The sequence below is a fragment of the Oncorhynchus masou genome, chromosome 24 (assembly GCF_036934945.1).
Source record: "Oncorhynchus masou masou isolate Uvic2021 chromosome 24, UVic_Omas_1.1, whole genome shotgun sequence".
Taxonomy (NCBI): Eukaryota; Metazoa; Chordata; class Actinopteri; order Salmoniformes; family Salmonidae; genus Oncorhynchus; species Oncorhynchus masou.
Genome location: NC_088235.1, coordinates 90,214,926 through 90,238,979, shown reverse-complemented (window position 1 = coordinate 90,238,979; position 24,054 = coordinate 90,214,926). Strand labels below are relative to the sequence as shown.

Below are 24,054 nucleotides of genomic sequence, written 5' to 3'. Positions count from 1 at the left end.
AAGTGGAACGACATTTATTGGATATTTCAAACTTTTTTAACAAATCAAAAACTGAAAAATTGGGCGTGCAAAATTATTCAGCCCCTTTACTTTCAGTGCAGCAAACTCTCTCCAGACGTTCAGTGAGGATCTCTGAATGATCCAATGTTGACCTAAATGACTAATTATGATAAATACAATCCACCTGTGTGTAATCAAGTCTCCGTATAAATGCACCTGCACTGTGATAGTCTCAGAGGTCCGTTAAAAGCGCAGAGAGCATCATGAAGAACAAGGAACACACCAGGCAGGTCTGAGATACTGTTGTGAAGAAGTTTAAAGCCGGATTTGGATACAAAAAGATTTCCCAAGCTTTAAACATCCCAAGGAGCACTGTGCAAGCGATAATATTGAAATGGAAGGAGTATCAGACCACTGCAAATCTACCAAGACCTGGCCGTCCCTCTAAACTTTCAGCTCATACAAGGAGAAGACTGATCAGAGATGCAGCCAAGAGGCCCATGATCACTCTGGATGAACTGCAGAGATCTACAGCTGAGGTGGGAGACTCTGTCCATAGGACAACAATCAGTTGTATATTGTACAAATCTGGCCTTTATGGAAGTGGCAAGAAGAAAGCCATTTCTTAAAGATATCAATAAAAAGTGTTGTTTAAAGTTTGCCACAAGCCACCTGGGAGACACACCAAAAATGTGGAAGAAGGTGCTCTGGTCAGATGAAACCAAAATTGAACTTTTTGGCAACAATGCAAAACGTTATGTTTGGCGTAAAAGCAACACAGCTCATCACCCTGAACACACCATACCCACTGTCAAACATGGTGGTGGCAGCATCATGGTTTGGGCCTGCTTTTCTTCAGCAGGGACAGGGAAGATGGTTAAAATTGATGGGAAGATGGATGGAGCCAAATACAGGACCATTCTGGAGGAAAACCTGATGGAGTCTGCAAAAGACCTGAGACAGGGACGGAGATTTGTCTTCCAACAAGACAATGATCCAAAACATAAAGCAAAATCTACAATGGAATGGTTCAAAAATAAACATATCCATGTGTTAGAATGGCCAAGTCAAAGTCCAGACCTGAATCCAATCGAGAATCTGTGGAAAGAACTGAAAACTGCTGTTCACAAATGCACTCCATCCAACCTCACTGAGCTCGAGCTGTTTTGCAAGGAGGAATGGGAGAAAATGTCAGTCTCTCGATGTGCAAAACTGATAGAGACATACCCCAAGCGACTTACAGCTGTAATCGCAGCAAAAGGAGGCGCTACAAAGTATTAACTTAAGGGGGCTGAATAATTTTGCACGCCCAATTTTTCAGTTTTTGATTTGTTAAAAAAGTTTGAAATATCCAATAAATGTTGTTCCACTTCATGATTGTGTCCCACTTGTTGTTGACTCTTCACAAAAAAATACAGTTTTATATCTTTATGTTTGAAGCCTGAAATGTGGCAAAAGGTCACAAAGTTCAAGGGGGCCAAATACTTTCGCAAGGCACTGTATATTAAGTCTGTAGCCTATGCATGCTCAACTAACCAGTGGCATGTATTCGTGGATGCCAAGGGAAGCCTGTCACGCTCTGATCTGTTTCACCTGTCCTTGCTTCCACACTCTTCCAGGTGTCGCCCATTATCCCCTGTGTATATCTACCTGTGTTTTCTGTCTGTCTGTTGCCAGTTCGTCTTGTTTGTTCAAGCCTACCAGCATTTTGGGTCTCAGCTCCTGCTTGTTCCAGTTTCTTTTTTCTCATCCTCCTGGTTTTTGACCCTTGCCTGTCCTGACCCTGTACCCGCCCGCCTGACCACTGCCTGTGCCTGACCCTGACTGCCGTCCTTTACCTTTGCTCCACCTCTGGATTACCGACCTCTGCCTGACCTGAGCCTGCCTGCCGTCCTGTACCTTGGCCCCTACTCTGGATTCTCGACCCCTGCCTACCTTGACCTGTTGTTTGCCTGCCCCTGCTGTTACAATAATCATTGTTACGTCACACAGTCTGCACTTGGGTCATACCTTGATTCCTGATAAAGCCAGACTTCCCCAGAAAACATATGAAATAATTTATCTTTCATCTCTCTGTGTTTCATAATTTTCATTCTGCGCCCCTCTGTCTCTGCATGGGTAGGCCATCTATCTGATGCTGTCTTGTCCAAAAGAGAATGACATTGTTGCCACCAGTAGCATTGCATGCAAGGGAAGCCAGCAAGCATTTGGCCTCCCTTGATAAAAAAATAAATAATAAAAGCCAATCAGCATTCAGCTAAACTGAGTGAGCTCAACTATGAATGGTCTTCTTTTTTTGGCACACCAAAAGAAAAGTGTTAAGGGAAGCCAGTTTGGATTTGGCTTCTCTCCAATCACATTGCATTGAGAGCATATTTCATTGACAGAAACAACTTGAATTGTTGCATCTCATTGTGTTGTTGTCCTCCAGTTGCTAGCTTGCTAAAATGGTACCTTTTCTAAATTAGCAATGGAGATAAGGATTTGCACTGGTGGTTTTAGTTAATTCTCCGTACTGGTCAATGACTATTAAGGCGATTCTGATCAAACCATAAATGCATATATTGTGCCCCTAGTTGGACAGGATGAAAGTTCAATATGTAGCTAGATGTAGAAGGCTAATGTTAACTAGCTAACGATGAACATGAAATTAAGTTGGGCTAGCGAACAAGCATTTTAGCCAGGTAGTGGGATACCATAAAATAAAAGCTTGAACTGTATGACAGAGACCATTTTTCAAAATGAAAGATAGGAGGATGGCATTGGCATTTCTCTACAAGTAGGGCGAGTCAACATGTTTTTCTACTTGCACAAACACACACGCATGCACAAACACACAAATCAGAACCATGGACAGCCACATCATATTTAGCTTAAGTTGATTGGACTAAATAGTTTTTGGTATATTTTAGTTGTCATTGTATTAGACTATGCATAGGTGATTTGATTATGTTGAAGTTGAAATGGTGCTGGAATAGTGGAGGCAGCTCCTATTTTCTTTGAAACTTGTGGTAACTCTCCATGGTTTTAAATCAATAGTTGTTTAGTGGCCTGAAAAGGTTGGGAACATTAACTTACCTGACCATGCTGTAGGTCATGTTTGTTACATGCAATAAGCTTTGTGCACTTCACACAACAGTGGTTGCTCTCTGGTTTTGTGAAGAAACAAAGGTGTGAATTATTCTGCCAGCATCTTCATATTGTATCGGCCTTAGGCCTATATAACAAGCCATATGAACTAACATGTTTTAGAGCAAACAACACAATTATAACAACCCATTGCCTATAATGTTTTTTTATTCTTGCTTGGCTTCCCCAGTGATTTTACTCACACACTGCTACTGCAACTAACTAGGGATTTCCGTAGGTTTGATATATAATTTACTGGTATTCAACTTTGTATGACGAGAGTTCTTTGTAGGCTATTTTCCTGTTTATTGTCTCCAGCATCATGATGATGATGTCAAGAAGCTGATATCGCATGTCCGGAACAGCGCATTCGGAATCGCACGTCGGAACCGCCCTGCCAGGGTTGCCAGGTATAGCTAAGTTTTCACTCCCAATGACTACTCAAAACCCGCCCACAAACCCTAAAAACTAGCCCACATTGTTTTTGCTGCAGCAAGACGAGTTGCCACATTTAGCCAATGAACCCTTTTTCCATTACGTTATCGAGCAAATTAATTAAGAAGGAATATCAAAGTCATTTGTAACGACATAAGAAGCTAAATTTGGATTTCCATGAAAATAATTGGTCTAATTACTGCGAGCTAACCGTTACTAATAAAGGAATTTCAATATGTTGCCAGATAATGTTCCATCAATGGATGTTGATTTAACTAGTGCAAGAAGCACTTGGACGAACGTCAAAATAATGTTAAAACTATGTTCTGGTGATTGTGCCGTTATTATGTGCCAGACGTTAAGACTACAACCGATTATATATGGCCTATTAGCGAGATTGACTTGTCATTTCAATAGGCATAGGCTAGGCCTACTAAAATCAGAGTTTATGATTGTAATTAAATTTGGTTTAGTTATGTTAATCGCAGGTAGCCTATAGCCTACAATAGCTTAGGCAAGCTTGCTTAGTTCATATTGACAGACTAATGTATACAACATGAATAGCGAGGCGATTTAGAGTTAAGAAGTGCTTCTGTTGCCCGATAGCCTGCTGGAAGAGGCTACCGAGGATGGGGTCTTAATTTCAATCACTAAATCGTATGGATATGAACTGGATAGGCCTATGCTTGTCATCAGCCAGTGTGTTTTGTTGTTGTTTTAAACCTGTAGACTAATCTGATTGACTGTTACCTTCAATCGAATGTATTGTAACGACCCTGGGTATCCCACTTCTGACACCAATGTAATGAAACAGCAGGGAGCAGGTCTCGAACACTCGACCTTCGAGCCCGAGGTCCAGAGCGCTATCGACTGTGTCGCAAAAGCAAGCTCGTGCGGCATAGTCGATTTCCGCGGTCATAAACCCAGGGTCGTTACACTATTCTAACAGCTGATAGAGCTGTGATTATGATTGATAACTTCCAATTGCATTAACTAAACATGGCCATTAATAATTGCATAATAACACAAGGCTACAACAACAATAAACTGAAGTTATAGCCTATTTATTAAATCAGTTTGCCAGCTCCGGTAGGCTACACAAGTGGCACAAATTGATTTGCAACGACTCCAGTCAGTGATATCGTCAACAGATGTATCACTCTCCACATTCAATGTCAGTTTCACAGTGTACTTTTCCCCATGTCAGAAGCATGCAAATGAGTTCCAAATCTTCAATTTAAAATTTCCAATCGCGCAGCACTCGAGACCCAAGAACGGAGCATACGTAAAACCATTTTCTTGATGTGGTTTTCGACAAATGAATCCAGTTTAAACCACCTCCGAACGACATTATCTAATGCGCTCTAGAGCGCCTAAAGTATTTTTTTTTCTGTGCATTGACGCCTTATTTCCTGATGCGCATCAGTTCATAGCGCGTTAATATGTTTTATGGAAAAAGGGTTGGGAATATGTGTCTCCATAATGACAATCTACCTACAACTGGTAAAAAGTTGTCATGCCGTGCGAGCGTGCTGCTCATGTGACTTCTGCCTGCAGCGGCGCTCAGTCTCAACATACGCACACCCCTCCGCCCCCTCCCCACCACTAACACACTCAGCAACAGGCTGCCTTACTACCTGATAGTGAGCAGCAGCAGGTCACAGTGAAATATTTGAAAGAAAAATGCCATGGCGGCCGTGGTGCAATTTAGAAGTAGCCCAAAAACCTGCAACCCGCGATCAATACAGTTTGACCGGCGACATCGTTTTGAAAGTAGCCAATTAGGCAGCAAACTGAAGATCGCAACCCTGCCTGCCAGAGTGCTGCTGTATAAAAAGATAATAAAGATAGTATCTCCTAGCAACGCGAACTCTATCAACAATACGTTATGGGATATTCGTATACGTCACTGTTGCCATAGCTACGTCTCTGTCAAATACACAGGTTTCATTTCTTGTGTCAGGGGAGGCTAAAATAAACAATGGCTGAAAAAAAGTTCAAAGGAGCCCCGTTTGGAACACAGGCATCGAGGTAAGACAAGCGCCAAAAGGACCTGGCGAATCATGGAAGATTAATAAGGAAAACAATATGGATGTTGTTATCCGTAGCACTGCCGGCCTGATGTCTTACTGCAATGTGCGTTTGCAGGTTTGATGTGTCAGCGGTCCATCCAGCCAATAAGAGAGTAGGGAACTACACAGAGATCCCCTACTGCAAAAATATGACCAATGACCTGGTATGACTTGTAACTCCCAACCTCTCTCTCTCCCCCTCAATTCAATTCAATGGGCACTTTTGAGCATGCTTTTGCGGCACAGTCGATAGCGCGCCGGACCTCGGGCTAGAAGGTCGAGGGTTCGTGACCTGCTCCCTGCCTGTTTCATTACAATATGTTTACATTGCCAAAGCAAGTGAAATAAATAATAAACAAAAGTGAAATAACTATTTCTCTCTCTCAAACGTCCTCTCTATGCTTCAAAATCATAACAAACAGTTTCACTTATAAGGATATGTGTGTCGTTTACATCAGGAGAGGCGGATGGGCCCGGGGACCTATGATGCTGCAGGCCATGGGGACTTCAGTAAACGGTCGGTGGCAGAGCGGGCCAAAGGGCCGGGGTGGCAGAGGGCCCAGGAGACTGCCAGGTTGGCTGCCATACCTCACCTCCTCTACAGGGATGCCTGGGAAAACAAACGCTTCCTGGTGGGTCACACACACATGCACGCATGTGTGCACACACACACACACACACCTGACCCCTAACCTCTGTCTCTCTGTCTGTCCCATAGAAAACTAAAGTGGGTCCAGGAACCTACAGAGTAGCAGACTTTATAGAGGAGCTGCAGAAGAAACCAGGCAGTGTGAGAGGAGTGTGTGACAGCAGGGAAGAGCGGTTCAGAAATGCACAGGTACCACAACACACAACACACACACAGAGGTACCACAGTGCAGCTCTAGAGGGCAGGAGGACACAATATGTTATACTCAGCATACTGTTGGTAGGTCACATGTTAACACAATGTTAATAGTAGGTGTAAACTGGCTACAAACTACTAAGATCAATCTTTCTCCGTGATACTCAAAGTGCCTTACACCCCAACCCCTTCTCAAACTCTGTGTTTACAGAGCTGGACACCAGGCCCTGGTTGCTATGGTAATGGGGGTGTTCCATGGGCAGCGCTGGAGGAGAAGAGGTCGGGGTTAAATGGGGCTCCTAGCATGCACCTCAGCTCCTCACTGCAACGCTTCCCAGAAGGCAACAGTACAGTATGACAAACACAACACTATAACTGAAAACAACAAGGTATAGGTTACTTACGCAATAATGTACAAGGGGGTGTGGTATATGGCCAATATACCACGGCTAAGTGATGTTCTTAAGCGTGACACAACGCAGAGTGCCTGGATACAGCCCTTAGCCGTGGTATATTGGCCATACACCACAAACCCCAAGGTGCCTTATTGCTATTATAAACTGGTTACCAACATAATTAGAGCATTAAAAATAAATGTTTTGTTATGCCTGTGCTAAACGGTCTGATATACCATCATGGCTGTCAACCAATCAACATTCAGGGCTCGAACCACACAGTTTATAAAACTCGCTATACTACAACTAACTGTGTGTGCATCTGTGTAGGACTGTGGGCTGAGTCCCTGTACCTATACTCCAAAGAGCAGCACAGAGGTGTTGTTGGCCAGCGGCAGCAGCAGGAGAGGCGCATATGATCTCTTCACTGGACCACGAGACAAACCCATCACCGCTGGATACTTCGCTACCCCGGTAACACACTCACATCACACACCTCAGAACACATCAAATTTTGAGGGACCACCATCAACTTATTGTGTGTGTGTACATGTGTAGAAGTGTGTAAATCTAACTCCAGGGGAGTACCCCAGTGGGAGTGGGGGCTTTGGAGAGGAGTTGTGTCGTCGTGAAAAGCGGAACCACGGTGTGTTTGGAATGTTGGATCAGTACCCAGTTGTTCCAACAGAGAGAATCTACCACAGGACCCTGTCCCAATGCCCTCGACCTGCTGTGAGTACCCTAACCTTTGACCCCAAACCCTGCCCAATGCTCTCCAACCGTTCTAGCTAACCTTTAACATCCAACCCCTGCCCCAAAAAGTGAAAGAACAAATATAATATCTTTCTCTTCTCCCTCTATTCCTCCTTTCTATCCCTCTCCCCTCAGACGTTCCCAGGGCCAGGGTGGTATGAGGTCGTCTCTCCACAGTCCCGTCCAGAGAGTCACACCCATCCCCCCTTCCTCTCCTCTGCCCCCCGTGCCAGCCGTAGGACAGAAAGATTGCAGAACGGAAATTATGTGAGTTAAGCTTAACCTTCACCTCTAACTCTGACCTCTAACCCTGTCCCCAAAACTCTAACAGCCTCTCTTCCAATCAGAGCATGGTTGGTCCTGGTCGTTATGACATTGCAGAAAAGGGGTGTAATAAGACTGACAATGGCTACACCTCCTCCTTCAGTTCCCGGACACAGAGATATCTTCACAAACCAGACAGAGACAAACACACACAGTAAGACACACACATACACATACACCTCACCTGAAATTAAAGAAATATCACATTTTCTATCAGTATACAGTGATAGTTGTGTTGTGTTGTGTGTGTGTGTATTGCTCTGTGTGTTTCAGGGAGAGGTTGCGTGCGATAAATGTTCCGGTGGACAGACTGAGTTTCCTGGTGCAGCCTGGAAGGAACACTTTGATGAAATCAGCTTAGACACACACACACATCGAAGCAGCATGGAACAAAGACTCCGGATACATGTTTACAAACCATCAGATTTCAAGTTTAGTTTTTCAACTATATTAAAATCAATATTGATCAACTGGAGATGTTTTTATGTTTGGTAGAAAGTAGTAGAGATTTGCTGTTGACAAAACAAACTTTTTTATCATCATACACCAACAAAAACATTTGTGGACAACAGCAGTGATCTCCTTTCTCTCTGCCAGGCAGTAGAAATAACCAGGTTAGGGTTGGGGGTCAGAACATGTTAGGGGTTTAGAGGTCAGAACAGGCAGGTGTTGGGGTTAGGGGTCAGAAGTTGTACACTACTGTTCAAAAGTTTGGGGTCAATTAGGAAATGTACTTGTTTTTTAAAGAAAAGCAAAACATTTTGTCCATTAAAATAACACAAATACAGTGTAGACACTGTTAATGTGGTAAATGACTATTGCAGCTGGAAATGGCTCATTTTTAATGGAATATCTACATGGGCGTACAGAGTAGAGGTCGACTGATTAATCGGAATAGCCGATTTTGCAGATTATTGTTATCATTATTTTTTTTACACCTTTATTTAACTAGGCAAGTCAGTTAAGAACACATTCTTATTTTCAATGACAGCCTAGGAACGGTGGGTTAACTGCCTTGTTCAGGGGCAGAACGACAGACTTTTACCTCGTCAGCTCAGGGATTCAATCTTGCAACCTTATGGTTAACTAGTCCAACGCTCTAACCACCTGCCTCACGAGGAGCCTGCCTGTTACGCAAATACAGTAAGAAGCCAAGGTAAATTTCTAGCTAGCATTAAACTTATCTTATAAAAACAATGAATCATAAATCACTAGTTATAACTACATATGGTTGATGATATTACTAGTTTATCTAGCGTGTCCTGCGTTGCATATAATCAATGCGGTGCGCATTCGCTAAAAAGGACTGTCGCTGCTCCAACGTGTACCTAACCATAAACATCAATGCCTTTCTTAAAATCAATACACAGAAGTATATATTTTTAAACCTGCATATTTAGCTAAAAGAAAGGTTAGCAGGCAATATTAACCAGGTGAGATTGTGTTACTTCTCTTGCGTTCATTGCACGCAGTCAGGGTATATGCAACAGTTTGGGCCGCCTGGCTCATTGCAAACTAATTTGCCAGAATTGTACGTAATTATGACATAACATTGAAGGTTGTGCAATGTAACAGCAATATTTAGACTTAGGGATGCCATCCGTTAGATAAAATTCGGAACGGTTTGTTTTGTTTTCGAAATGATAGTTTCCGGATTTGACCATATTAATGACCTAGGGCTCGTATTTCTGTGTGTTATTATGTTATAATTAAGTCTATGATTTGATAGAGCAGTCTGACTGAGCGATGGTAGGCACCAGCAGGCTCGTAAGCATTCATTCAAACAGCACTTTCATGCGTTTTGCCAGCAGCTCTTCGCAATGCTTCAAGCATTGCGCTGTTTATGACTTCAAGCCTATCAACTCCCGAGATTAGGCTGGTGTAACCGATGTGAAATGGTTAGCTAGTTAGCGGGGTGCGCCCTAATAGCGTTTCAAACGTCACTCGCTCTGAGACTTGGGAGTGGTTGTTCCCCTTGCTCTGCATGGGTAACGCTGCTTTGAGGGTGGCTGTTGTCGATGTGTTCCTGGTTCAAGTCCAGGTGGCGGCGAGGAGAGGGATGGAAGCTATACTGTTACACTGGCAATACTAAAGTGCCTATAAGAACATCCAATAGTCAAAGGCATATGAAATACAAATCATATAGAGAGAAATAGTCCTATAATGTCTATAATAACTACAACCTAAAACTTCTTACCTGGGAATATTGAAGACTCATGTTAAAAGGAACCGCCAGCTTTCATATGCTTTCATATGTTCTCATGTTCTGAGCAAGGAACTTAAACGTTAGCTTTCTTACATGGCACATATTGCACTTTTACTTTCTTCTCCAACACTTTGTTTCTGCATTATTTAAACCAAATTGAACATGTTTCATTATTTATTTGAGGCTAAATTGATTTTATTGATGTATCATATTAAGTTACAATAAGTGTTCATTCAGTGTTGTTGTAATTGTCATCATTACAAATAAATAAATAAAAATCGGCCGATTAATCAGTATCTGTGTTTTTGGGTCCTCCAATAATTGGTATCGGCGTTGAAAAATCATAAATCGGTCGACTACTAGTACAGAGACCCATTATCAGCACCCATCACTCCTGTGTTCCAATGGCACGTTGTGTTAGCTAATCCAAGTTTATAATTTTAAAAGGCTAATTGATCATTAGAAAACCCTTTTGCAATTATGTTATGCACAGCTGAAAACTGTTTTGCTGATTTAAAGAAGCAATAAAACTGGCCTTCTATAGACTAGTTGAGTATTTGTGGGTTTGAATACAGGCTCAAAATGGCCAGAAACAAAGAACTTTCTTCTGAAACTCGTCGGTCTATTCTTGTTCTGAGAAATGAAGGCTATTCCATGTGAGAAATTACCAAGAAACTGAATATCTCGTACAATGCAAGGAGACGTGGAGGCGTCTCCAGACTCTGTCACGTCAGTCACATATGCTCAGTGTGAACCTGCTTTCATCTGTGAAGAGCACAGGGCACCAGTGGCGAATTTGCCAATCTTGGTGTTCTCTGGCAAATGCCAAACGTCCTGCACGGTGTTGGACTGTAAGCACAACTCCCACCTGTGGACGTCGGGCCCTCATACCACCCTCATGGAGTCTGTTTCTGACTGTTTGAGCAGACACATGCACATTTGTGGCCTGCTGGAGGTCATTTTGCAGGGCTCTGGCAGTGCTCCTCCTGCTCCTCCTTGCACAAAGGCGGAGGTAGCGGTCCTGCTGCTGGGTTGTTGCCCTCCTACGGCCTCCTCCATGCCTCCTGATGTACTGGCCTGGTAGCGCCTCCATGCTCTGGACACTACGCTGACAGAAACAGCAAACCTTCTTGCCACAGCTCGCATTGATGTTCCATCCTGGATGAGCTGCAATACCTGAGCCACTTGTGTGGGTTGTAGACTCCGTCTCATGCTACCACTAGAGTGAAAGCACCGCCAGCATTCAAAAGTGACCAAAACATCAGCCAGGAAGCATAGGAACTGAGAAGTGGTCTGTGGTCACCACCTGCAGAACCACTCCTTTATTGGGGGTGTCTTGCTAATTGCCTATAGTTTCCACCTGTTGTCTATTCCATTTGCACAACAGCATGTGAAATTTATTGTCAATCAGTGGACAGTTTGATTTCACAGAAGTGTGATTGACTTGGAGTTACATTGTGTTGTTTAAGTGTTCCCTTTATTTTTTGAGCAGTGTAGTTAACACAACAGTTTTCTAATGATCAATTAGCCTTTTAAAATGATAAACTTGGATTAGCTAACACAACCTGCCATTGGAACACAGGAGTGATGGTTGCTGAAATTGGGCCTCTGTACGCCTATGTAGATATTCCATTTAAAAAAAATGGCCGTTTCCAGCTACAATAGTCATTTACAACATTAACAATGTCTACACTGTATTTCTGATCAATTTGATGTTATTTTAATGGACAAAAAAATGTGCTTTTCTTTCAAAAACAAGGAAATTTCGAAGTGACCCCAAACTTTTGAACGCTAGTGTACATCAAAACAGGCTGGTGTTATGGCTGTATATGTTTCATCAGCACATTCACATTCACTGGGCTTTACAATACAAACAGGCTGAGAACACTCCTTAAAGGCTCTAATCTTCATCGTGTTACTAGTGGGATGGCAGATGTTAAAGGATCAGGGGTTAGTGGTCAGAGGTCAGTGACGTGCAGCTTTGCAGATCTTGTCGTATACCTCAGGGAAAGCGTCCCGACAGCCCAGCTCCGGTGATTTTAACATCCCGACAAACTTCACCCAGAACTCACTACGCTCCATGTACTCATCAGCATACAGCATCTGGAACCTACACACACACACACACACACACAATCGAAACTCACCCATGCACCTCTCTGACAAACTGCTCCAGCTGTCTACATGAAGTGTTTAACCCTGGGTTCTCCGTACACTCCAATGTCCACGTACAGCTCTGCCTCCTCACCTTTAGGATGAACCATCCCCCGGGCCGGCGGGAGCACGAACGGACACAACCACAGAGGGTACACCTGCAGGGAGGGACATACCAACTTAGTTACACCCCTGCAATGAGACAGTTACACCCTTAAACGAGATATATCAACTCAGTCACTCCCCTAAAATTAGATATACTGTTCCAACTCATTCACACCCCTAAAATGAGATAAACCAACTCAGTCACACTTGTGTGTATAATGTATTAGGGTATGTTACGCTGAGGAAGCATGCTATGTGTCTTATGTGAAATGTACTAGTTTGTGTGTCTGTGTGTCTTACATGGATGTCCTGGTGAAAGCGTGCGGTAGCGGTCTGGATGTGTTTCATGGGGGCCAGCATGTCCTGCACAACATGGTGCTACTCATACAGTTGTCAGATGGTCTCTCCCTGGGTCAGCTTCAACAGAGAGATCTTAGGAGGAACCATCCACCGGAACACGGGGACACTGGGTGGTTACCAAACGGGATGATGTCCTAGAGACAAAAACACACATTCATGTTTACAGCAATCAGCTTTCCAGCTCCACAGTTGTGTCCAGTAGGGAAAAACAGTTTTGAAATGGAGTGAAACACATTTTAGTTTTCTATTTCAGAAAGATTGTTTATTATATGTCCCACAGAACACGACCCTCGTCAATGTCTCATATAACTGTCAGAGAAAAACTTGGCTTAATTTCGAACATAATTTAAGGTTAAGGAACAATTACCAGCAAACCACACGTGGCTTCCTAATGGCAGCGTGTGTGTCTGTGTACATTAGGGAGACTAATGCAGAGTTATGTGCTGGGGGAGGAGATGATGACATGCTGAAATCTGCAGGATAAAAGGGTCACTTTGTATCATCTGTCTAATGCACTGTGTGTGTGTGTGTGTGTGTGTGTGTGTGTGTGTGTGTGTGTGTGTGTGTGTGTGTGTGTGTGTGTGTGTGTGTGTGTGTGTGTATGTACAGTTGGGCAAAAAAGTATTTAGTCAGCCACCAATTGTGCAAGTTCTCGCACTTAAAAAAATGAGAGACGCCTGTAATTTTCATCATAGGTACACTTCAACTATGACAGACAAAATGAGGGGGAAAAAATCCAGAAAATCACATTGTAGGATTTTTAATGAATTTATTTGCAAATTATGGTGGAAAATAAGTGTTTGGTCACCTACAAACAAGCAAGATTTCTGGCTCTCACAGACCTGTAACTTCTTCTTTAAGAGGCTTTTCTGTCCTCCACTCGTTACCTGTATTAATGGCACCTGTTTGAACTTGTTATCAGTATAAAAGACACCTGTCCACAACCTCAAACAGTCACACTCCAAACTTCACGATGGCCAAGACCAAAGACCTGTCAAAGGACACCAGAAACAAAATTGTAGACCTACACCAGGCTGGGAAGACTGCAACTGCAATAGGTAAGCAGCTTAGTTTGAAGAAATCAACTGTGGGAGCAATTATTAGGAAATGGAAGACATACAAGACCACTGATAATCTCCCTCGATCTGGGGCTCCACGCAAGATCTCACCCCATGGGGTCATTAAGATCACAAGAACAATGAGCAAAAATCCCAGAACCACACGAGGGGACCTAGTGAATGATCTGCAGAGAGCTGGGACCAAAGTAACAAACACACTACGTCGCCAGGGACTCAAATCCTGAAGTGCCAGACGTGTCCCCCTGCTTAAGCCAGTACAGGTCCAGCCCCTCTGAAGTTTGCTAGAGAGCATTTTGATGATCCAGAAGAAGATTGGGAGAATGTCATATGGTCAGATGAAACCAAAATATAACTTTTTGGTAAAAACTCAACTCGTCGTGTTTGGAGGACAAAGAATGTTGAGTTGCGTCCAAAGAACACCATACCTACTGTGAAGCATGGGGGTGGAAACATCATGCTTTGGGGCTGTTTTTCTGCAAAGGGACCAGGACGACTGATCCGTGTAAAGGAAAGAATGAATGGGGCCATGTATCGTGCGATTTTGAGTGAAAACCTCCTTCCATCAGCAAGGGCATGAAGACGAAACTTATTTTATTTGTAGCCGTCCAACCACCACAGACCGATGCTGGAACTCAACCAACTCTATAAGGCCATCAGCAAACAAGAAAATGCTCACCCAGAAGCGGCGCTCCTAGTGGCCAGGGACTTTAATGCAGTTTTACTACATTTTTACCAGCATGTGCATCCAGAGGGAAAAAAAACTACAGACCACCTTTACTCCACACACAGAGATGCATACAAAGCTCTCCCCTGCCCTTCATTTGGCAAATCTGACCATAATTCTATCCTCCTGATTCCTGCTTACATGCTAAAACTAAAGTACCAGTGAATCGCTCAATACGGAAGTGGTCATCGGGCTTCATCAATAAGTGCACTGACGACATCATCCCCACAATGACCGTACGTACATGTCCCAACCAGAAGCCATGGATTACAGGCAACATCCGCATCGAGCCAAAGGCTAGAACTGCCAATTTCAAGGAACTGGACATTAATCCGGACGCTTATAAGAAATCCTGCTATGCCCTCAGACGAACCATCAAACAAGCAAAGCGTCAATACAGGATGAAGATTGAATCCTACTACACCGGCTCTGACGCTCGTCGGATGTGGCAGGGCATGAAAACTATTACGGACTACAAAGGGAAACCCAGAAGTGAGCTGCCCAGTGACGCGAGCCTACCAGACGAGCTAAATTACTTTTATGCCCGCTTTGAGGCAAGCAACACTGAAGCATGCACAAGAGCACCAGCTGTTTTGTATGACTGTGTGACAACGTGATTGGTAGCCGATGTGATCAAGACCTTTAAACAGGTCAAAAAGCCGCGGCTCCAGACTGATTGCCAGGACGTGTACTAAAATCATGCGCGGACCAACTGGCAAGTGTCTTCATTGACATTTTCAACCTCTCCCTGACAGAGTCTGTAATACCTACAGGTTTCAAGCAGACCACCACAGTCCCTGTGCCCAAGGAAGCGAAAGTAACCTGCCTAAATGATTACTGCAAGGCTGGTCATGGCTCACATCAACAGCATCCTCCCGGATACCCTAGACCCACTTGAGTTTGCATACCGCCCTAACAGATGACGCAATCTCAAATCGCACTCCACACTGCCCTTTCCCACCTAGACAAAAGGAACACCTATGTGAGAATGCTGTTCATTGACTACAGCTCAGCGTTCAACACCATAGTGCCCATAAAGCTCATCACTAAGCTATGGACCCTGGGACTAAACACCACCCTCTGCAACTGGATCCTGGACTTCCTGACGGACAGCCCCCAGGTGGTAAGGGTAGGCAACAACACGTCGGCCACGCTGATCCTCAACACTGGGGCCCCTCAGGTGTGTGTACTTAGGTCCCTCCTGTACTCCCTGTTCAACCACGACTGCATGGCAAAACACGACTCCAACACCATCAGTAAGTTTACTGACGACACAACAGTGGTAGGCCTGAGAACCGACAACAGCGAGACAGCCTTTAAGGAGGACTGTTTTCTCTGCTATCGCACGGCAGGCGGTACCGGAGCGCCAAGTCTAGGACCGGGGGGCTCCTTGGCAGCTTCTACCCCAAGTCACGGGACTGCTGAACAATTAATAAAATGGCCACCAGACTATTTACATTGACACCACCCCCCCTCCTCCATTTGTTTGGTACGCTGCTGCTACTCGCTGTTTGCTGTCTATGCATGGTCACTTCACCCCTACCTACATGTACAGATTGCCTCAACTGGCCTGTACCCCCACGTACTGACTCGGTACCGGTATCAACCTGTATGTGGCCTCGTTATTGTTATTTTATTGTGTTACTTTAACATTTTTTACTTTAGTTTATTTGGTAATTATTTTAACTTCTTGAACTGCACGGTTGGTTAAGGGCTTATAAGTAAGCATTTCATGGTAAGGTCTACACTTGTTTATTCGGCGCATGTGACAAATAAAATTTGATTTTGTTGTGTCTGTATGTGTGTACCTGGAGCTCCCAAAAGATGGATCGTGTGTGTCTGTGGTAGTAGTGGCGTAGAGGGATGTACTCCACTGCTGTGTTGTTCGCTGTCAGGTATCTCTCAACGTGCCTGAAGAACCACGGCTTATAGTGCAGGCTGATCCTGTTGATCTGAAACACACACAGACACACACAGTGCAGGGTTATGGTTAGATCTTGAAGACAAACAGCACTCTTCCCCTCCATTGTCCTTCTGAAAGTACCTTATCATTCTTCCTCTATTTCTCTCTCTCACCTTGTCGGGTTCAGCCGTGTCAGTCATAGTGCCAGTCATGATAACAACTTTGTCAAGTGAGTACTGCAGTCCTTCTACAAATGTGTTGTTCTTGTCCTCAGACGCCTCATTGAAACGACGGCAGATGTTCTCCAGCCCTCTGATTAGCTCATACTGCTGACGAACCCAATACCTTCCCGGGACGATCTTTATCTCTGCAGCAACCAGGACCCCCAGAGGTCCACAGGACCATGGAACTGCGTGGAACAGGTCAGAGTTCTCTTCCTGTTAGAGAAGACACACACACAACACACAGAGAACATCAGTTCCCCTTCTGTAAGAGCCACATAGCAGAAGCAATCCTCCTTCTTTCTCCTTTCCTTCTCTCTCGCTCTCTCTGGTTGTACTGTGGACCCTTCTTTTCCAGATTAACTGCCATTTCCAGTGGTGTTGGCTTTATGTTTTCTAAAGAAATATAGGTCTGTAGCTTTGCTCTGTTAGTTACAGAACTGGAGGCCTGTAGCATTGCTCTGTGAGCTCCAGAACTGGAAGCCTGTAGCATTGCTCTGTGAGCTCCAGAACTGGAGGCCTGCAGCATTGCTCTGTGAGCTCCAGAACTAGAAGCCTGTAGCATTGCTCTGTGAGCTCCAGAAATGGAGGCCTGTAGCATTGCTCTGTGGGCTACAGAACTGGAAGCCTGTAGCATTGCTCTGTGAGCTACAGAACTGGAAGCCTGTAGCATTGCTCTGTGAGCCACAGAACTTGAAGCCTGTAGCATTGCTCTGTGAGCTTCAGAACTGGAGGCCTGTAGCATTGCTCTGTGAGCTAAGGACTGGAGGCCTGTAGCATTGCTCTGTGAGCTCCAGAACTGGAGGCCTGTAGCATTGCTCTGTGAGCTCCAGAACTGGAAGCCTGTAGCATTGCTCTGTGGGCTACAGAACTGGAGGCCTGTAGCATTGCTCTGTGGGCTACAGAACTGGAAGCCTGTAGCATTGCTCTGTGAGCTACGGAACCTGAAGCCAGTAGCATTGCTCTGTGAGCTACAGAACTTGAAGCCTGTAGCATTGCTCTGTGAGCCACAGAACTGGAAGCCTGTAGCATTGCTCTGTGAGCTACAGAACTGGAGGCCTGTAGCATTGCTCTATGGGCTACAGGACTGGAGGCATGTAGCATTGCTCTGGACTGGAGGCCTGTAGCATTGCTCTGTGGGCTACAGAACTGGAAGCCTGTAGCATTGCTCTGTGGGCTACAGAACTTGAAGCCTGTAGCATTGCTCTGTGAGCTAAGGACTGGAGGCCTGTAGCATTGCTCTGTGAGCTCCAGAACTGGAGGCCTGTAGCATTGCTCTGTGAGCTCCAGAACTGGAAGCCTGTAGCATTGCTCTGTGAGCTCCAGAACTGGAAGCCTGTAGTATTGCTCTGTGAGTTCCAGAAATGGAGGCCTGTAGCATTGCTCTGTGGGCTACAGAACTGGAATGCTGTAGCATTGCTCTGTGAGCTACAGAACTGGAAGCCTGTAGCATTGCTCTGTGGGCTACAGAACTGGAAGCCTGTAGCATTGCTCTGTGGGCTACAGAACTTGAAGCCTGTAGCATTGCTCTGTGAGCTACGGAACATGAAGCCAGTAGCATTGCTCTGTGAGCCACAGAACTTGAAGCCTGTAGCATTGCTCTGTGAGCCACATAACTGGAAGCCTGTAGCATTGCTCTGTGGGCTACAGAACTTGAAGCCTGTAGCATTGCTCTGTGAGCTACGGAACATGAAGCCAGTAGCATTGCTCTGTGAGCCACAGAACTTGAAGCCTGTAGCATTGCTCTGTGAGCCACAGAACTGGAAGCCTGTAGCATTGCTCTGTGGGCTACAGAACTGGAAGCCTGTAGCATTGCTCTGTGAGCTACAGAACTGGAAGCCTATAGCATTGCTCTGTGGGCTACAGAACTGGAAGCCTGTAGCATTGCTCTGTGAGCTACAGAACTGGAAGCCTGTAGCATTGCTCTGTGGGGTACAGAACTGGAAGCCTGTAGCATTGCTCTGTGGGCTACAGAACTTGAAGCCTGTAGCATTGCTCTGTGGGCTACAGAACTTGAAGCCTGTAGCATTGCTCTGTGAGCTACGGAACCTGAAGCCAGTAGCATTGCTCTGTGAGCTACAGAACTTGAAGCCTGTAGCATTGCTCTGTGAGCCACAGAACTGGAAGCCTGTAGCATTGCTCTGTGAGCTACATAACTGGAAGCCTGTAGCATTGCTCTGTGGGCTACAGAACTGGAAGCCTGTAGCATTGCTCTGTGGGCTACAGAACTGGAAGCCTGTAGCATTGCTCTGTGAGCTACAGAACTTGAAGCCTGTAGCATTGCTCTGTGAGCTACATAACTTGAAGCCTGTAGCATTGCTCTGTGGGCTACAGAACTTGAAGCCTGTAGCATTGCTCTGTGAGCTTCAGAACTGGAGGCCTGTAGCATTGCTCTGTGAGCTAAGGACTGGAGGCATGTAGCATTGCTCTGTGAGCTCCAGAACTGGAAGCTTGTAGCATTGCTCTGTGAGCTACAGAACTTGAAGCCTGTAGCATTGCTCTGTGAGCTACATAACTTGAAGCCTGTAGCATTGCTCTGTGGGCTACAGAACTTGAAGCCTGTAGCATTGCTCTGTGAGCTTCAGAACTTGAAGCCTGTAGCATTGCTCTGTGAGCTAAGGACTGGAGGCATGTAGCATTGCTCTGTGAGCTCCAGAACTGGAAGCTTGTAGCATTGCTCTGTGAGCTCCAGAACTGGAAGCCTGTAGCATTGCTCTGTGAGCTCCAGAAATGGAGGCCCGTAGCATTGCTCTGTGGGCTACAGAACTGGAAGCCTGTAGCATTGCTCTGTGAGCTACAGAACTGGAAGCCTGTAGCATTGCTCTGTGGGCTACAGAACTGGAAGCCTGTAGCATTGCTCTGTGGGCTACAGAACTGGAAGCCTGTAGCATTGCTCTGTGAGCTACAGAACTTGAAGCCTGTAGCATTGCTCTGTGAGCTTCAGAACTGGAGGCCTGTAGCATTGCTCTGTGAGCTCCAGAACTGGAAGCCTGTAGCATTGCTCTGTGAGCTACAGAACTGGAAGCCTGTAGCATTGCTCTGTGGGCTACAGAACTGGAAGCCTGTAGCATTGCTCTGTGGGCTACAGAACTGGAAGCCTGTAGCATTGCTCTGTGAGCTCCAGAACTGGAAGCTTGTAGCATTGCTCTGTGAGCTCCAGAACTGGAAGCCTGTAGCATTGCTCTGTGAGCTCCAGAAATGGAGGCCCGTAGCATTGCTCTGTGGGCTACAGAACTGGAAGCCTGTAGCATTGCTCTGTGAGCTACAGAACTGGAAGCCTGTAGCATTGCTCTGTGGGCTACAGAACTGGAAGCCTGTAGCATTGCTCTGTGAGCTACAGAACTTGAAGCCTGTAGCATTGCTCTGTGAGCTTCAGAACTGGAGGCCTGTAGCATTGCTCTGTGAGCTCCAGAACTGGAAGCCTGTAGCATTGCTCTGTGAGCTACAGAACTGGAAGTCTGTAGCATTGCTCTGTGGGCTACAGAACTGGAAGCCTGTAGCATTGCTCTGTGGGCTACAGAACTGGAAGCCTGTAGCATTGCTCTGTGGGCTACAGAACTTAAAGCCTGTAGCATTGCTCTGTGGGCTACAGAACTGGAAGCCTATAGCATTGCTCTGTGGGCTACAGAACTTGAAGCCTGTAGCATTGCTCTGTGAGCTACAGAACTTGAAGCCTGTAGCATTGCTCTGTGAGCCACAGAACTGGAAGCCTGTAGCATTGCTCTGTGAGCTACAGAACTGGAAGCCTGTAGCATTGCTCTGTGAGCTACAGAACTGGAAGCCTGTAGCATTGCTCTGTGGGCTACAGAACTGGAAGCCTGTAGCATTGCTCTGTGGGCTACAGAACTGGAAGCCTGTAGCATTGCTCTGTGGGCTACAGAACTTGAAGCCTGTAGCATTGCTCTGTGGGCTACAGAACTTGAAGCCTGTAGCATTGCTCTGTGAGCTACGGAACCTGAAGCCAGTAGCATTGCTCTGTGAGCTACAGAACTTGAAGCCTGTAGCATTGCTCTGTGAGCCACAGAACTGGAAGCCTGTAGCATTGCTCTGTGAGCCACAGAACTGGAAGCCTGTAGCATTGCTCTGTGAGCTACAGAACTGGAAGCCTGTAGCATTGCTCTGTGAGCTACAGAACTGGAAGCCTGTAGCATTGCTCTGTGGGCTACAGAACTGGAAGCCTGTAGCATTGCTCTGTGGGCTACAGAACTGGAAGCCTGTAGCATTGCTCTGTGGGCTACAGAACTGGAAGCCTGTAGCATTGCTCTGTGGGCTACAGAACTTGAAGCCTGTAGCATTGCTCTGTGGGCTACAGAACTTGAAGCCTGTAGCATTGCTCTGTGAGCTACGGAACATGAAGCCAGTAGCATTGCTCTGTGAGCCACAGAACTTGAAGCCTGTAGCATTGCTCTGTGAGCCACAGAACTGGAAGCCTGTAGCATTGCTCTGTGAGCTACATAACTGGAACCCTGTAGCATTGCTCTGTGGGCTACAGAACTGGAAGCCTGTAGCATTGCTCTGTGGGCTACAGAACTGGAAGCCTGTAGCATTGCTCTGTGAGCTACAGAACTTGAAGCCTGTAGCATTGCTCTGTGAGCTTCAGAACTGGAGGCCTGTAGCATTGCTCTGTGAGCTAAGGACTGGAGGCCTGTAGCATTGCTCTGTGAGCTCCAGAACTGGAAGCCTGTAGCATTGCTCTGTGAGCTCCAGAACTGGAAGCCTGTAGCATTGCTCTGTGAGCTCCAGAAATGGAGGCCTGTAGCATTGCTCTGTGGGCTACAGAACTGGAAGCCTGTAGCATTGCTCTGTGAGCTACAGAACTGGAAGCCTGTAGCATTGCTCTGTGGGCTACAGAACTGGAAGCCTGTAGCATTGCTCTGTGAGCTACAGAACTGGAAGCCTGTAGCATTGATCTGTGGGCTACAGAACTTGAAGCCTTTAGCATTGCTCTGTGAGCTACAGAACTTGAAGCCTGTAGCATTGCTCTGTGAGCCACAGAACTGGAAGCCTGTAGCATTGCTCTGTGAGCTACAGAACTGGAAGCCTGTAGCATTGCTCTGTGAGCTACAGAACTTGATGTGAGCTTCAGAACTGGAGGTATTGCTCTGCTCCGACACCAAGGTTCTCTTAAAGATCTGAGCAGTAAAGAGCGCTCTGCTCACCTCAGTGCAGCGGACCAGGCTGCCGTCAGCCAGCAACAGCTCAAAGGCAACACAGATGTGCTGGAAGAGTCCGTAGATATGAGAGGATTTTTTTTTATTTTACTAGTCAGTTAAGAACAAATTCTTATTTTCAATGACGGCCTAGGACCAGTGGGTTAACTGCCTTGTTCAGGGCAGAACAACAGATTTGTACCTTGTCAGCTTGGGGATTTGAACTTGCAACCTTCCGGTTACTAGTCCAACGCTCTAACCACTAGGCTACCCTGCCTGTTCCCATCACCAGACCTCCTGTAGATGGAGAGCGAGAAAGAGGGAGGGGTGGGGTGGACAGGTATGCTTGATTATTCAGTAAACAAAAGACAGTTGGGGCACACTAGTGCTCAGGGACACAGTCAATTTACAACACCAACAATACAGGACACATAGACAAAACAACAACACTTTAGGGACTTGGGGAACTCAATCTCCTCACAGGTGAAGCAGAGAGCAGCGTAAACACTCAAACAGTTTATTGTGTGTGTGTGTGTGTGTGTGTGTGTGTGTGTGTGTGTGTGTGTGTGTGTGTGTGTCATTCTCTGTGGTGCTCCAGATCAATCTACAGCATGCTGAAGAGAAAACATTAAGCTGTTGCTCTAACATTTATGGATCCGGAAAACCATTATGGAATCTGATCCAGGAGTGCTGTGCACTCTGAAGCCATTTCCTCTGAGTTTCACCCTCGGAACTCTACCATCTATAAACAATTGATCCTCTAATCCAATAAGAGAGGGTGATGATGCTCCCAACAGGAAATAAACAACCCTGATGGATAAGATGCCATGGAAACACTCAGCTACAGAGGGGTATACTACAAAGCAGAATCAATGAGTTAGCCAGCTAACTTTGATCAACAACCAGAAATAACTATTGATTTTCTGGTTCATTAAGAAAACTAAAAGTAGATATGTGTTTTTGGTTGTTGAGTCAATTAGTCCATGCCCATTTCAAGCTTATCTTAAAAAAAGGTTATTTCAGAATAGATAGGCAAGTCAGCTGACTAACTCATTGATCCTGCTAACTCATTGATCCTGCTTTGTAGTATACCTCTCTGGATGACAATCAGTCAGTTGTTCTATAGAACAACAACAATAACAACAACATACCACCATATATATACACCATATAACACAGCCGAACAACAATATATACCCAATGATTCATATATACGCTAGATGACTGACATGGGGCGCTGGGTTGAAGCCACCGTGCAACCAGAAATGTTCCATACACACAAAAAGCTATTTTCTCTCAAATTTTGTGCACAAATTTGTTTACGTCCCCGTTAGTGAGCATTTCTCCTTTGCCAAGATAATCCATCCACCTGACATGTGTGGCTTATCAAGAAACTGATTAAGCTGCATGATCAGTATTTCTATCCGTAATAAAGCCCTTTTCTGGGGAAAAACACTTTTTGATTGGCTGGACCTGGCTCCCCAGTGGGTGGCCCTGGCTGCCAAGTGGGTGGGCCTATGCCCCAGAATTGATAGATTAGGGCCTAATTTATTTATTTCAATTGACTGATTTCCTTATATGAACTATAACAAGGTAAAATCTTTGAAATTGTTACATGTTGCGTTTATATACAGTACCAGTTAAATGTTTGGACACACCTACTCATTCAAGAGGTTTTCTTTATTTTTACAATTTTCTACATTGTATAATAATAGTGAAGACATCAGAACTATGAAATAACACATATGGAATCATGTAGTAACCAAAAAGGTGTTAAACAAATCAAAATATATTTCATATTTGAGATTATTCAAAGTAGCCTTAATGACAGCTTTGCACACTCTTGGCATTATCTGCCCCTAACTCGGACAACTCTGGACCAATTGTGTGCCGCCCTATGGGACTCCCTATGTGAACCCCAGGCTGTAGTGACGCTGCAACACTGCGTGTTTTAGACCGCTGCGCCACTCGGGAGGCCTGTGTTTATGTCACAACTTCTGCCGAAGTTGATGCCTCTCCTTGTTCAGGTGGTGCTCGGCGATCGACGTCACCGGTCTTCTAGCCATCATTGATCTATGTTTCATTTTCCATTGGTTTTGTCTGGTCTTCTTACACACCTGGTTCCAATCCCATTCATTATATGTTGTATATTTAACCCTCATGTCCTTGTCAGAGATTGTTTATTGTTATGTTCATGTTT

The 24,054-nt window shown here is 45.1% G+C and overlaps 1 protein-coding gene and 1 pseudogene across 1 annotated transcript; one reads left to right on the top strand and one right to left on the bottom strand.

Annotated features, from left to right (window-relative positions):
* Nucleotides 1-5,306: 5,306 nt before the first annotated feature.
* LOC135511749 (ciliary microtubule-associated protein 2-like) lies at nucleotides 5,307-8,555 on the top strand. Its single transcript, XM_064933223.1, has 10 exons — nucleotides 5,307-5,595; nucleotides 5,713-5,800; nucleotides 6,095-6,268; nucleotides 6,355-6,474; nucleotides 6,692-6,832; nucleotides 7,206-7,349; nucleotides 7,434-7,607; nucleotides 7,764-7,895; nucleotides 7,976-8,106; nucleotides 8,226-8,555. Exons 1-10 carry the CDS (start codon nucleotides 5,546-5,548, stop codon nucleotides 8,311-8,313), a joined length of 1,242 nt encoding a protein of 413 aa, XP_064789295.1. The 5' UTR covers nucleotides 5,307-5,545; the 3' UTR covers nucleotides 8,314-8,555.
* A 3,568-nt stretch (nucleotides 8,556-12,123) lies between these two features.
* LOC135511747 (delta(24)-sterol reductase-like) lies at nucleotides 12,124-21,944 on the bottom strand (annotated as a pseudogene).
* Nucleotides 21,945-24,054: the final 2,110 nt, after the last annotated feature.

Excerpts from the sequence above, each read along its gene's own strand:
- LOC135511749 (XM_064933223.1), top strand. The coding sequence starts at position 5,546 with ATGGCTGAAAAAAAGTTCAAAGGAGCCCCGTTTGGAACACAGGCATCG. Across the intron at positions 5,801-6,094 it reads AAAATATGACCAATGACCTG|GAGAGGCGGATGGGCCCGGG; the intron begins GTATGACTTGTA and ends CGTTTACATCAG. Across the intron at positions 7,896-7,975 it reads GATTGCAGAACGGAAATTAT|AGCATGGTTGGTCCTGGTCG; the intron begins GTGAGTTAAGCT and ends TCTTCCAATCAG.